Source organism: Lathamus discolor, chromosome 1 (genome assembly GCF_037157495.1).
Source record: "Lathamus discolor isolate bLatDis1 chromosome 1, bLatDis1.hap1, whole genome shotgun sequence".
Lineage (NCBI taxonomy): Eukaryota > Metazoa > Chordata > Aves > Psittaciformes > Psittacidae > Lathamus > Lathamus discolor.
This window is the reverse complement of record NC_088884.1, coordinates 157655421-157669252: the sequence shown is the minus strand read 5'-3', so window position 1 is coordinate 157669252 and position 13832 is coordinate 157655421. Positions and strand designations below refer to the sequence as shown.

The following is a 13832-nucleotide window of genomic DNA, read 5'->3' as shown; positions in this document are numbered from 1 at the left end:
TGGTGACACCGGGGGAGCTGCAGTGTTAAGAGCAGGGGTAGGCTTCGTTTCCAGCCGAGTTGGTCTGTGTGCTGGATGTTCTGAGGTAAATCAGCTCCGGAAAGGGGTGCACAGGCACCACAACATACACCCCTGAGAAATGTGGCCGCATTTTACACCGTTAGTGGCATACACTACGTTCTCCTGTAGCCTGTGCTTGTTAACATCCCTTGTCCACAGTAAAGAGAATTGTTTTATGTAGCAGACATCATTGCTGTACGCTACTGAGACCCCAAAAAGACAAAAGTCATTGCCCCTACTGATTTCATGACATCCAGTGTTCACTCCTTTCCCCTGTTTGTGCTTTTTTTGGGTTTTTTTGGTTTTGGTTTTTTTTGGTTGTTTTTCCTCAGATACATAGATTGCACAAACCTGCCATTTATGCCACCCTCAGCATTCAGGTTACAGTAGGAAAATTCAAAGAAGGTACTATCAGGTGCACCTTCAGGAGAATTTATGCCCGCTTTGTATTCAGCTGTTCTCAGCTAAAATGTATACAGATAACTCAGTCTGATTCCCACCCATATAAAGTTACATAAACTGGTAAATTTAAAACGAAAACCAGAAGTCATACATAAAATCAACTGCATTTTTATTCAGCTCTTCAGAGACTTTTAAGATTAACTACAAGTATTCATTAAGCCTTTTCCTTAAAGGCTATCCAAATAATTCTGTGTGCTTTAAAACAGGTTAGCTATCCCAGTAAAAAGCAAAACAAGAACAAAAGAACAAACCCTGTGATACATCTTTGGAAGAAAATTTATTGTAATGCATGTAAAACCTGGACTATTTATACCTCAACTCCTTAAATACCTCAAAGTCAACATCTCTTAAGAAACAGCACTCAGAACTTTAGTCAGTTATGTCTTGCTGAGGTGCAGCCTGACTCGAATGGTACATAGCTGCAGTTTACCAAGTTTCAGCACAATAAAAATATACTGAAGAAATCATATAATAACCTGGTATTTTGCTTTCAAGTTATGACAAGAGTTGTGGTAAAGGACTGCATTCATCTAATGGATACAAAATACATTCTGCTTGGTCAAAATGCCTTTTTTTTTTTCTTTCTTTAGCAAACTATGTTAACCTAAAAAAAAAAATCAATGGATAACATTTTGCCAATATTTTCTGGAATGCTATAATTACAGAAATAACACAACTGTGGAAATAAATAATACAGCCACAGCCCATGTTTTCAGAAACACCTCTTCAGCTGCAGCACATGGGGACATTTGGGCTCTACATGTATACACACATATGGAGTATTTGTACTGACATTGGGCACCCACATATAGATTGTCTTACTGTAATGACATTACATTTATGTAACATACTTCAGATTACTAACATTGCCCACCCACAAGTCAGTGATGTGGAAAAACATATACACAGCTGAAAATGCAACACTACATAATTGATAATTAAAGAAAATTCTTTAAGTATTTTAGCCCATCACATTACTTGGTTCATTTTTTTTCTTACAAAAGTACTATAAAAGACCAGTTCTAAACCCTCTTCTCATGTTTAAGAAAATGTATTTCTTGTTACTGCAAGTAAAGATCTTCTCTAGAAACAGTCCTATACGTATATGTGGTTCTTTAGATGATGATCTGAAACTACCATGAAGATAAATGTCTATTTTTATACCGTATTATTTTCATATTCAGTGATTTATTCAAGTTATTTATCACATTACTCTGCAGGGAGAGGTCACAGTTCCTCCCTCTGCTGTCTCTATGAATATGGACTTCTAACAAGGTGGGTTTTTAACACAGCCTTGAAGAATCTTACAAACTTTGGAGGCACACCAGATCATATTGAGAATTTACACTTGGGGAAAAAATGCTTGTTTTAAGGAATTTAAGCCAGGCACTATTATTAACATAAATCATAATTTGGTTTTGGTAATTATTACTGTGTTTCAAGAGGCACTTCTGTGTAGAGAGCACTACCATTAAAAGATGCAAGCATAGTATACATTTATGGCTGTTACTTTCTTGCACTGTTATACTGGCAAAAGAAATAAGAGGAGTAAAAGCAAAGTTCCACTGAAATGAAATCTTCCAATTATTTCAAAGTAGATTTCTGCAAAAACAAGCCCACAGCACAAAAAATCAGAAGACTAAAGCTCGTATTACATGAAATACTATTGGAAACAGACCTGTTTTTCTTGTATAAAACCATCTGCAACTCCCTGTATCTATTATCCAAGTTTCTCAAGGCCTTTACAACTTTAACTTCATGGATGTTTACAATAAATATTTTTATTCCAAATAGGAGAAGAGCTCTAGGAATTGAACGACTGTCAGTGGCAAAACCACAGCTCCAGAATCCTACCCTCTCTTCTGCAGATGCTTCAAGGACAACATCCCTTCTATCTGTGCCACATTATGTAAACTCCCAAGAAGTAATGGGTTCAAAATGCTTGTTTGTAAAGGCTGCTGTGTGTGAGGAGGTGCATGTCTGATGACACCACCCAGCCCTGTAAGAATCTTCTCAAGGTTAAAAAACTCTGCAGAGAACATTTCAAACTTCCAAATAACTTTCTCACAGACAGAAGTACTGAAAAATATTTTAAATTAAATCACAGAGCAGCTCCTTGACTTTTTGTTTAGTTTTCAGGCTTGTCAACAACTCTGTCTGAAACTCAGGAACTCAATCCTATCCTGATCAAGAGGGACATGCCACTTAAGATCTTTTTGGGAAACAGACATACCCATACTACCAGTCTCATGTCAAATTTTCACTCTACACAGTCCAAAATAACACAATATGAAAAACAGAAAAATCACGGTTATTAATAGCTACTATAGATAATTGCATAGTTGATGTTCAGTATGTAACAACCAAGACACCCTCAAGCAATTCCATGTCCTTGAACCCCAACAGTTTGAACTTTTAAAACTGAGTATTATTGAAAAACACCAACACTAGAACGTATCTCAAATGATGCTGTCAAACCTGTTCTCAATTCCGTATCTCTCTCCAAAACGATGCTTTCAGCCACATTCATAACCGTTTTCCATCTGACTGGCTCTGAGCGCAGTTTGGTATGTTCACCACACGACCTGGGGCTTGGCTGAGACTAATGACATCTTTCATGCTTCTGCTTCCAGTGCTTGTACAGTTTTTAAAATCCTGCCTCTTGTGCCTGCTCAAAACAGTTTCCTGCTCAAAACATCTTGGTGGTCAAGATGTCTTCATGTAATCACTTGCCAATACCTAAGGGGGGGGCCTATAAAAAAGCTGGAGATGGACTTTCTGCAAGACCATGGGCGATTTACTAAGGTGATCCTTCTGACTATGCAGGTGGAAGATCTTAGGCTTTTATTCTCTTAGACCAAAGCATCAAAATGCTCCTTTCTCTATTTGACCCAACTGTCTGCCTGAGGTTACCAGCCTGCTAAGATGGACAACCGAAGTAAGCAAATACATGTATCTCTGCCCATGCAGTGCATAGGCTAGTGTAACAACTCACATTCTCTAGCAGCTTGAGGCTTTCCCCCATGAAGTATGCCCAAGAATTGTTCACATAAGGGCGTGATGGGTAGCTAAAAGACTAAGCATTGCATTTAGATCTAGGAGTAAGGCTCTCTTAAATTTATTGAAAATGCTTAGGGTTTAATTTTCAGAATACTCTGATGCAGATCAGATCAAGTGTACATCAGTACTCCATGAATATTAAAACCAGCAACTACTGCTTACGATCAGTCCTGGAATTGCAAGCCCGAAAACCTTTTGCTGATGATAATCATTCTTCAGGCATCTAGCATGTCAACTTCTACCTTTGTGATCTTGGCATCAATTTTAGAGACAAAATTACCCCTCAGAAAAAGCTTACGGGCTTTGGAACAGCTGAGCATTCTTTCAGAGTATTTAGATAGTTCAGATGTTTGCTGCACTCTATTCAAATGTATAAAAAACCCCATATCCATCACCTAAAGAGCACTGAAACCCTAAACTATGCAGCTTCTAGCAACCAACAGATTTCACAAAGCATAGCATTAGCAGTGTAAGTAAATGGGGAATGTTTCCAACTCCTTCTGTTGTCTGAAATAAATACATACATAAAAACATAAGCCAGAAGCAGATTATTGGAATAAAAGGTCCCTGTGGGAGTTACACATCTTAAGGGATTAAATTCCTTAGCCTACAGAAAATGGTCCCCGTTCTTAGTGGAGGGGAGCAGCACAAGGAACACAACTGGTATACTTATTCAGTGAATACTTCTAAAGGTTAGTAAGAACTTTACAAATGGATTGAAGAAGAAGAAAAGTATCAATGAAGTCTAACCAAAGTAATTTTCTCAGTTAGCCCTTTATTAAAGAATAAAAACTCAAGTTAAGTTTAAAAATTGAAAGAATTAAACCTATGTTGAAACTTAAAAAAGAGGACAGTACTGTAAGTGTAAAGGTATATCCTTATTCAACCCAAGAAGAAAACAAAGTCTGGATTAAATAAAATTCCATAAACTGACATCTAGGGAATAAAACCCAAAGATACAAGTAAAAGTTGAGAGGAACTGAAAAGATTTACATCTATTTTCAACACTGTAAAAGAAAGCTTTGGAGCCTGCACCTTTGTAGAACATGAAGTCTCAGAAACAAATCTAACAGGCCTTTTAACCAAACCCACTCTGAAATAATGAAGTTTAAAAAGTTAAAACATACCCATTTATTACTCATCGTATTATGCAAACATCTAAAATGCAAAATTTGGCTCGGCAAGTCGGACAAGGCACTTGGCTCGACAGCCACGTCTCTGGGCGCTGCTGATCTTGTCGGCTGGCAAACCATTTGCCCATGCAGGTGAGGCACCACATGGGACGACAGTAGCACTGCTGACACTCCCCTTCGTTTGGCTCCTGGCAGTTCTTGATGAGCTTGATGTTAGCAATAGTCTGCATACACCCTATGCATGGCTCTAGTTCCTACAGAAAGAGGAAAACATCAAACCCTGACCCATGAACTGCACAGCCTGGAGCTGGGCAGAGCCTCAAGACAGAACTGCCCCACCAGAAGATATAAAATAGTTTCAATCTCCATAGTTTCATTTTATTAGAACAATTCTTTTATTAGAATAAGGACAAAGTATCTGTTTAAACAAAGAACCCCAGAACTGCTGCATGAGACTGAATAAATGAAAATGACTGAAAAAAACACATTCTTTCTCTGAAGAGCTCCACCTGTTTCCAGAGCACAGCAGCTAGGGCAAGGTGAGCAAGTAGCTATCTTCATAATTTAGACATACTGTTTTTCAAAAACATACCTATATAAAATGAAGCAAACAGTTTTTACCACTTATTACAGCAAATGGCTGTTCCCGTCTTCCATGTTTCTAAGAGACGTAAATAACAGAGGAATTCAGGGCTCTACTCAATACAGTGGGCACTCATCTTGAAGGACCAGAAGTTTACTTAATTTTTCTTGGCTAATATTGGAGTAATTGCTATTTGCACACAGTTAATTATGCCACATAAACTTGCAGCTGCATATAGGGAGGTCATTTTGCTAGGAAGTGTTTTACAAGTAATAAACAGTAATTAGCATTTCCCATGTGTCTTCCAGCCAAGGCTCTCCAAGAACTTGACAAAGTTCAAAAGACAGCACATTGAACAGCCATGGAGACCTGAATCCTATTCATACTGCCACTGATGTAACAAAAAGCTGCTTTGCGTTGCGATCTCTAGTTCCCACCTCCAGTGTCTCTTCCCTTGTTAGCTCAAGTGTCTGTCCCACCACACTGGCTGCTTGCCCGTGAAGCAGATCCAGGTGAAAACCAGTCATATTGCTTTTCACCTTGATCATCTCTCCCAACAAGGTTCACTGCAGACAAAGTCTTGTGTCAACATGGGATGAGAAGTGTGCAGAAAGCAGGATTGCTTCTTTTTGGAAGCTGGATCAGCTTTCACTTGTGAAATTAGTGTTTCTTTTAGTCTTTTTAGACAGAAAAAACTCTAGCATAGAAAGGTTAACTATGTTTTCCAACTTATTCATAGAGCTTCAAAATAGGGTAAATGCCATGTTGTATTTTAAACGTTCATATCAATTTCTGATGTTATTTATCAGTGTGTCAAACCAAAGTTCAGTAGCTCAGCTGACACGTAAATGTCACAAATGAAAAAGGCCTGAAAGAAAGCAACTCTCACATTAATAGTATCTTCTGTTTTTAACATCTCTTTTCACTGTATACTGCCACAGCTATCAAAATGCACAACTACATTACATGCAGACATATCTGACCCAGTTTGGTATTAGCTAGTTCATGTAACTAGACAGCAAAAATACCATGCAAGCTGCGTAACACTAGTAAACATACCAAGTGCTCACTCCATGAGCTGGAACCCCTCACACAGACTCTCCACAAGGTCACCAGAACTAGTTTAATTAGTTACCTTTGGTACATTGACCAGTGCTCTAGTCACACTTCCGACTGCTGCACAAGTATAATAATGACCAGGTCACAAATATTACAGCAAGGAGGACTCTGTGGCATTATTTACAATTGAAGCAAGGTCCAATTAAGAATCACTGATTAATTTCAGCACAAGATCCAGCAAAACCTGGCTGTCTGGAAAAGTAAGCTGCAATGGAGCAAACTGCCTAACAAACAGTAACAACAGCTGTTATTCTAGCTCCCATAAACCTTCTGGGAATGTAACCTCATCATTTCCAAATGATGGGAATTATTATAAGGGACTCTCTTCCACTATGCTATTTCTCAAAAATGTCGTGCTCACAATACAGATCATCTTACAGAAGGAACGGAAGCAGCAGCCAGAACTGTATTACACGTTTACTGAAATGGAAGGTGAGCCCCTTTGACGGATGCACCCACCCCAATACATGAACAGCATGACGGTCCAAGCACCACCAAAGAGGAGGCTTGATGGGAGTCAGCCCTGCCGTGCAGACCTTGAGCAAGTGTGCTAGGCCAGACCTTCTTGGGATGTTAAGGCATCTAGGCCATGTCTTATTAGGAGCTAATGGTGCCAGCCTGATATGAACTAGACAAAACTAAACCAGCTGCACATGCCCCAAAGGGGAGTTTGACTATGAGTCAGTCACTTTACACTACAAATATCTGTACCCCCTGAGCCCATTTTGCTATCTTGTGTGGCACTGGGCTGTATCTCCCCTGAGGTACGACACCTCTCACAATTATTCCTTGAGGTTGAGAGATCCCTTACCCAGCCTCTGTTATCTACAGCAAGGTAAGCAACATTTGTATCAGATCTAAGGCATATTGTATAAAGGCTAGCTTAATTACTAGAAGTTGAGTGTTTGCTGTTTAATTACCATTTAATTACCCTTTGATTACTGTTTAATTACCATATAATAATTATCATTTAATGATCATTCAACCACAAAACTTTTTGGTTAAGCCCTTGACAATAACTTACCTTAAAATTCACCTTCGACAGCCCTAAGTTATCAATGACACAGTAACTGCAGGCTCAGCTATATTGAAAAGCATAATGATTACAGTCTCACATGGATAGGAAGTCTCACCTGGGTGCTTGGAACAGAGTATGTCTGGTTAATTTCCACCAGAGATGTAAAGGTTTCTAGAAATAAATCACTAAGGCTTTGATGGATCACAACATTAGCTGCATTGCTGATGGGAGCACGGAGCTTTTCTCGAAGCTCCCCATACTCTGTTGAGTTCAACCTGAAGAACAAAAGATGGAACAGAATGTTACCACAATTATCCATTCAAATACCTTGATAGTACGTTGCAGAGGTTACCACCAGAGAAGTGAATCCACACAAAAGCTATTTAGGTTGGTACACACTAGTCAATAAATAAGTGTTAACTATTTTGTTTTCTTTTGCTCTTCAGTTGCTGTTTTTGACACAAGACAACAGAACACACTGTCCTCCTTCATATCTGACAGGATATGCCAGAGATTAACTAAAACATACAAAAAATAAAGGAAGGGTTTGAAGTTATCAACATGAAGAAAAGCAATACAGGTACCTAAATCATGCATTAACTGTAAAATGCCTCATGCTCAATTTCTGTCCACCTTTTTAATTCCAGTTTACTTGTACTACACCTGAATTCTAATTTATAAATTCCTGAGGACAGAAAATCAGATTTGTATCATGTGGCATGCATCATGAGGTGATATATAGTACATAGAAGTATCAAAAGAATATCAATCAGTATCAGTTTCTGTGGTTTTATGATTCAATTTTAGATGAAACTGAAATTTCATGATGGTTACAAAGAGCTGCTGAATGCAACTTACGCTTTGAGTTAAGGCTGTAACAAGCTGCATATCACATTAGGTTTACTTCTGCTAAGTAAAGTGAGGCCCACAGACCTCAAGTGGCACATGAGACCTTATGCAGACCCGGCAGTGACAAATTACTGTTGTTACCCCTTTTTATTGTAATTGTTCTGAACTGTATAGTCAGAACTCCCCATCTCCATGTTTCTACTCATAAACAGGGAAGCCCTGGGAACATGGTCCTGAAATTCCTTGTTCTTCCTGGAGCCCAGTAAAATGCAATGCTGGCTTAGCTTAAGCACCAGGTCGTCTCCATTGTTTCAACTACTATAGGATACTGTTGTTTGTTAATAGATGCTATTATCTGTGCAAATAACAGAGATCATTCTATGCAGAGGAAAAATTCACATTGCACACTCAGGGAAATGTGGCCTGACTGCACAAAAGCATTTTTCTAGAAACATCCCACTGCATGGAATCTGATTCTGTATGTACACAATAATCCTTTATCCTTAGTAGGGGAATTCTGTCCTATGGCACTTTTCTTAAATCCTGTATGACTGTATTCTAGCAGAGACTTGCTATTTCTGACATATCTTATTACAAGAACTTTTAAACAGTGTTCTTGGTGCAGTTCTGTTTAGCCACAAAATAAGGTTTTGGAGGTTGGATTTTTCTTTTTTTTTCCCAAAAAGGAATTGTCAAAAAAGCCATGATTTTCTGAGCTGGGGATGTAGGTTTGTCACCCTGACACTGAAACACTTACAGAAAAAAAATAATTAGTTATTTAATACTTATTTGGTCACCGCTCCACAGGTCTACTCAGGATTTTCTTGATTACCTTCACTAGTCTCTCATTCTGAGCTTTGCTCACCTAGGTATCTCATGCAACCACTGCTGTGCCTTATGCATGCTTGCCAGGACCCCTCCGCTCACCTACAAGTCTGAAGATCTGACTACTTCTAATTACATAGTAAATAAGTCCTGCTGTCATACAACTTCACTGCAAGCACATACTCGAAGGCCTTTTCAAATATAGTTTTAGAAGCACCACCATGGTTTCATGTACTCAGTTTAATGACAACTTTAGGGACTTTAGCATCCTTCTATTTAGTGTTACAGGTTTCTGCAGAACTTGTACTTTTTCCTAGCTCCACAGAGAAACTGCTGAAAAAAAATAGCATGCGCCTTTGGAAAACAAGCCCTGACAGGTTGCAGCATGTTTGCTATGATTTACTGCTATGAGAACACAGAAACAGACCCAAGATTACTGCCTTGCTTTAAGGAAGTTGGTTTGTAATAGCTCAAAGAGAACTCTCCTGAGCACTGACAAAATTATGAGCCTTGAGCAGACAGAAAAACAGTCATGGGTGAAAACCAGCCAGTTGTAGACAAATAACTACCTCTCCTCCCCCAAAATTCAGAAGACCAAAGATTCTCCCTTTCATTCCTGTTCTCCATCTTTCACCTAAGTTTTTCCAGTTCTTTCTTTCTGCATCCAGCACAATCCTCTTCCTAAGAAAGGATCAAACAGGGCAGCCCCTCTGTTTAACCACTGTGCATTCAATAGTGTACTTGTACAAATCCTTCTAAACAACCTTTCTTCATAGCACTGTGTGGCAGAGCTGCACACACAGCACCTTTGAACACCAGGCAGGGACCAAAAAGGAAGGGAAAAGACCTTCAGAGTCTTCAGCTCTGCCACAAAAGCATTCCATTAGCACCATCAAATAGCACAGATATAAGTAACAGTGTAGTTGTTTTACCGGATATCAAATGCCTTCACGTAGGGATTTATACTGGCAACACGAATGGTGAGGAACTGCACAGGCATATTTGAGTCTGGGGTGAGTTCATGCTGTCTGGAGTCTGTCACAGTCAAATGAATGTCCTGCTGCTGGGCAACATGTAAACGGTAGGTGGTCACTTTAATCACCCATGTGTCCGTGACAATCACCCTTGCTCCTGGGGCTCCAGTAGCAAATTTGTCAATTCTCCTAAATTCTGTATTGATGGAAGAAGCTACTGCCCTCCAACCCGACTGCGGGAGAGCATAAACAGCGAGTGTTTGGGCTAATGGATGATTATTCCAACCTTTCCGTGACCAGTAATATGCCAGGGCACCGGTGACTGCTGGAAAGAGAACAGCGAAGAAGAAGAAAGTTTTCCATCCTTTTGAAGCCAGGTAGAAAAAGCAAAGATGTTTTTCAGGTGCAGCAAAGCACATACCAAGGTAATAACCTGCAAAGAAAAGACTTTAAGAAAGCAATAAAGTACATACATAAACACATACCCTGAAATCATAGTTATCTAACCAGTTAGCTCATCTCCAGAAGAGCTGCTGCACCTCTGGATGACAACTCAAATTCAACCCTCTTGTCATAAGCAACCTAAGGTAAATTGTTACCTGTCACTGTTTTTTAACCAGAGTTACATAGCTAAATAGCTGATTTGAATTTGCAGGTTAAATAAAATTGCCTATAAAATGCCACTTTTACCAGAAATATATATCTTAAGGAAGCTGATTTGAATTTGCTGGTCGAATAAATTACCTGTAAGATGCCATATAGTTTTAGCAGAACTGTATGGCTAAAGGAAGCTGATTTGAATTCACAAGTTAAATAAAATGCTACTTCTCTATAACTGCCTATATTCAGATGCAGCCAGCTAGTTAGAAAGCTTACTATGTACATCACAAAGAGGCGAGAACAATACTAAAACAGAATCACAGAATGGTCTGCATTGGAAAGGACCTTAAAGCTCATCCAGTCCTAACCCCCTGCCAGGGGCAGGGACACCTTCCACTACACCAGGTTGCTCTGAGCCCTGTCCAGCCTGGCCATGAACACTGCCAGGGATGGGGCAACCACAGATTCTCGGGCAACCTGTGCCAGTGTCTCACCACCTTCACAGGGAAGAGCTTCTTCCTTTTATCTAATTTAAACCTACCCTTTTTCAGTTTAAAACCGTTACTCTTTGTACTATTCTACATGCCTTTGTCAAAAGCCCATCTCCAGGTCCCTTACAGGTCCCCTTTAGGGTTATTTCCAGGATGTATATAGCATGACCGACTGACCCACGCCTGCGTGGACCGGACACGCGGGCACTGCTGAGGACCCCCCGGCTCCCGATGGACACAGCAGGACCCTGGCAACGGGTTTTCATCACCCCCCCCACCGTGCCTCGCCCGCCGCCGCTGGTGCTCACCGAGGGGCAGGAGGGAGTGCGCCAGCAGCGTGCCGGTGGTGCGCCGCAGGTGGTACTGCACGAAGGCCGCATCCTCGCTGCCCAGCCAGGCGGCCAGCAGGCTCTGCACCGTCAGCCCCGCCGAGCGCACCTCGTCGGGGGGGAAGACGAAGCACACAGAGAACACCACGTACGCCAACGTGAAGGTCACCGCCGGGCTCTCCATGCTGCGCCCCGCCGGGCACGGCGCAGCACAGCCGCACCTACCGCGGCCCAGCCCGCGGCTGGCGGCGAGCCGTAGTTCCGCCGCGGCCCCGGATGGGCCGCCGGCAGTTCCGTTGGGGCGGAGCCGGTAGTGGTCGGGGGGTTGTGGAGGCGGGGCCGCGGGATGGTCCTCGGTACGGAGCGCTGCCGTCCCGGCCTTCACAGTGGCGAGCCCGGGGCTGTGGCGCCGTTCCAGGAAGGAACCGGCCATCTCTCTCAGCCCCGGTCTCTCCAGGGGTGGCCAGGACTCCCAGTAGCCTCAGGCCTTAGAAGCGGCTGGCGACCTGTAAACTAAAGTGACCTGTTGGATGAGGGCCATCTCCCTGCTAAAGTAGGGAAACAGCCCGTTTTACTTACGGGTCTGAAAAAGCCTTTTCCTTGTTTCTCCTGGTGTATTTTATGTACTATTTTCTTCAGAGAATTACCGAGACAGGGATGTCAGATCTTAAAAGGCATTAAAGGGAGGCAGATGTTAAGATCATGCTCGTGCACTCCCAAACACAGTAAAGGGAGAGGCTTGGCTGGGATCTGTGGTTACTACTGAAGTACAAATAACAACTAATAGCCACAATAATCACCATTTCTCTTAAAATACAACAAAACCCCTGTTTGCATCCTGTAATCACCATAAATGCCATACTGGTCTCTTTTAGAGAATGGAGAAACTGCACAATTGGAAAAGCACAGCAGAGGAAGCAATATATAATGTTACATGCTACTACTGATGGGGAAATGTAAATAGGAAATGCTACACCCAGCATGTGAAATCCAACAGCTGGCAGATGCGTCACATGTTCCTGTTGTTGATCAATAACATGTATTATGAGGACGTACTTGGGGACGCGCAGGGGACCGATGGCTGTATATTTGAGGGGGGAAGAGCGATAACATGCTCTTAACAGCTATGTGGGACAGTAGTGCAAAAGTCCTGAACGTGGTGGAAGTTCATATGGTTTTATTTATCATTATAGATCTCTGAATAGAAGCAGAATTTAAATGTGGACCTAAAGCTTTCCAGCTTCGAAGCATTAATTTCTATATCAGCAAATTTCATTTCCCTTAAAAAGTCCTCATGGTATCAACATGATTTCCTAAACTCACCACAGGACTGACTCTTGGGGATACTCCATGTTTACTTACATGCACAGGATCATAGAATTAACTAGGATGGAAAATACCTTTAGGATTATCAAGTCCAACTATTACCTCAGGACTGCCAAGACCACCACTAAACAGTGTCACTGAGGACCTGCTCTACACGTTTTGCGAACGAACGCTTCCAGGGACAGTGGAAACTTCCCTGGGCAGCCTGTTCCAATGCCTGATCACCCTTTCAGTGAAGATTTTTTCCTAATATCCAATCTAAACCTCCCCTAGTGCAGCTTGAGGCTGTTTCGTCTTCTCCTATCACTTGTTACTTGGGAGAAGAGACCGACCCTACCTCACTACAACCTGCATTCAGGCAGTTAGAATAGAATAGAATCATAGAATAGTTAGGGTTGGAAAGGACCTTAAGATCATCTAGTTCCAACCCCCCTGCCATGGGCAGGGACACCTCACACTAAACCATCTCACCCAAGGCTCTGTCCAACCTGGCCTTGAACACCACCAGGGATGGAACATTCAAAACCTCCCTGGGCAACCCATTCCAATGCCTCACCACCCTAACAGGAAAGAATTTCCTCCTTATCTCCAATCTAAACTTCCCCTGTTTAAGTTTTAACCCGTTACCCCTTGTCCTGTCACTACAGTCCCTGACGAAGAGTCCCTCCCCAGCATCCCTATAGGCCCCCTTCAGATACTGGAAGGCTGCTATGAGGTCTCCACGCAGCCTTCTCTTCTCCAGGATGAACAGCCCCAACTTTCTCAGCCTGTCTTCATACAGGAGGTGCTCCAGTCCCCTGAGCATCCTCGTGGCCTCCTCTGGACTTGTTCCAACAGTTCCATGTCCTTTTTATGTTGAGGACACCAGAACTGAACACAATACTCCAAGTGAGGTCTCATGAGAGCAGAGTCACCTCCTTGGACCTGCTGGTCACGCTCCTTTCGATGCAGCCCAGGATACGGTTGGCTTTCTGGGATGCGAGTGCACAGTGAAGCTGGCTCA

General features: G+C 41.8%; 1 protein-coding gene across 1 annotated transcript; it reads right to left on the bottom strand.

Moving 5' to 3' along the window:
• Positions 1-614: 614 nt before the first annotated feature.
• Positions 615-11794, bottom strand: TMEM129 (transmembrane protein 129, E3 ubiquitin ligase). Its single transcript, XM_065660949.1, has 4 exons — positions 11483-11794; positions 10042-10516; positions 7551-7710; positions 615-4969 (listed from the first exon to the last, which is right to left on the bottom strand). Exons 1-4 carry the CDS (start codon positions 11685-11687, stop codon positions 4721-4723), a joined length of 1089 nt encoding a protein of 362 aa, XP_065517021.1. The 5' UTR covers positions 11688-11794; the 3' UTR covers positions 615-4720.
• Between the last annotated feature and the right edge of the window lie 2038 nt (positions 11795-13832).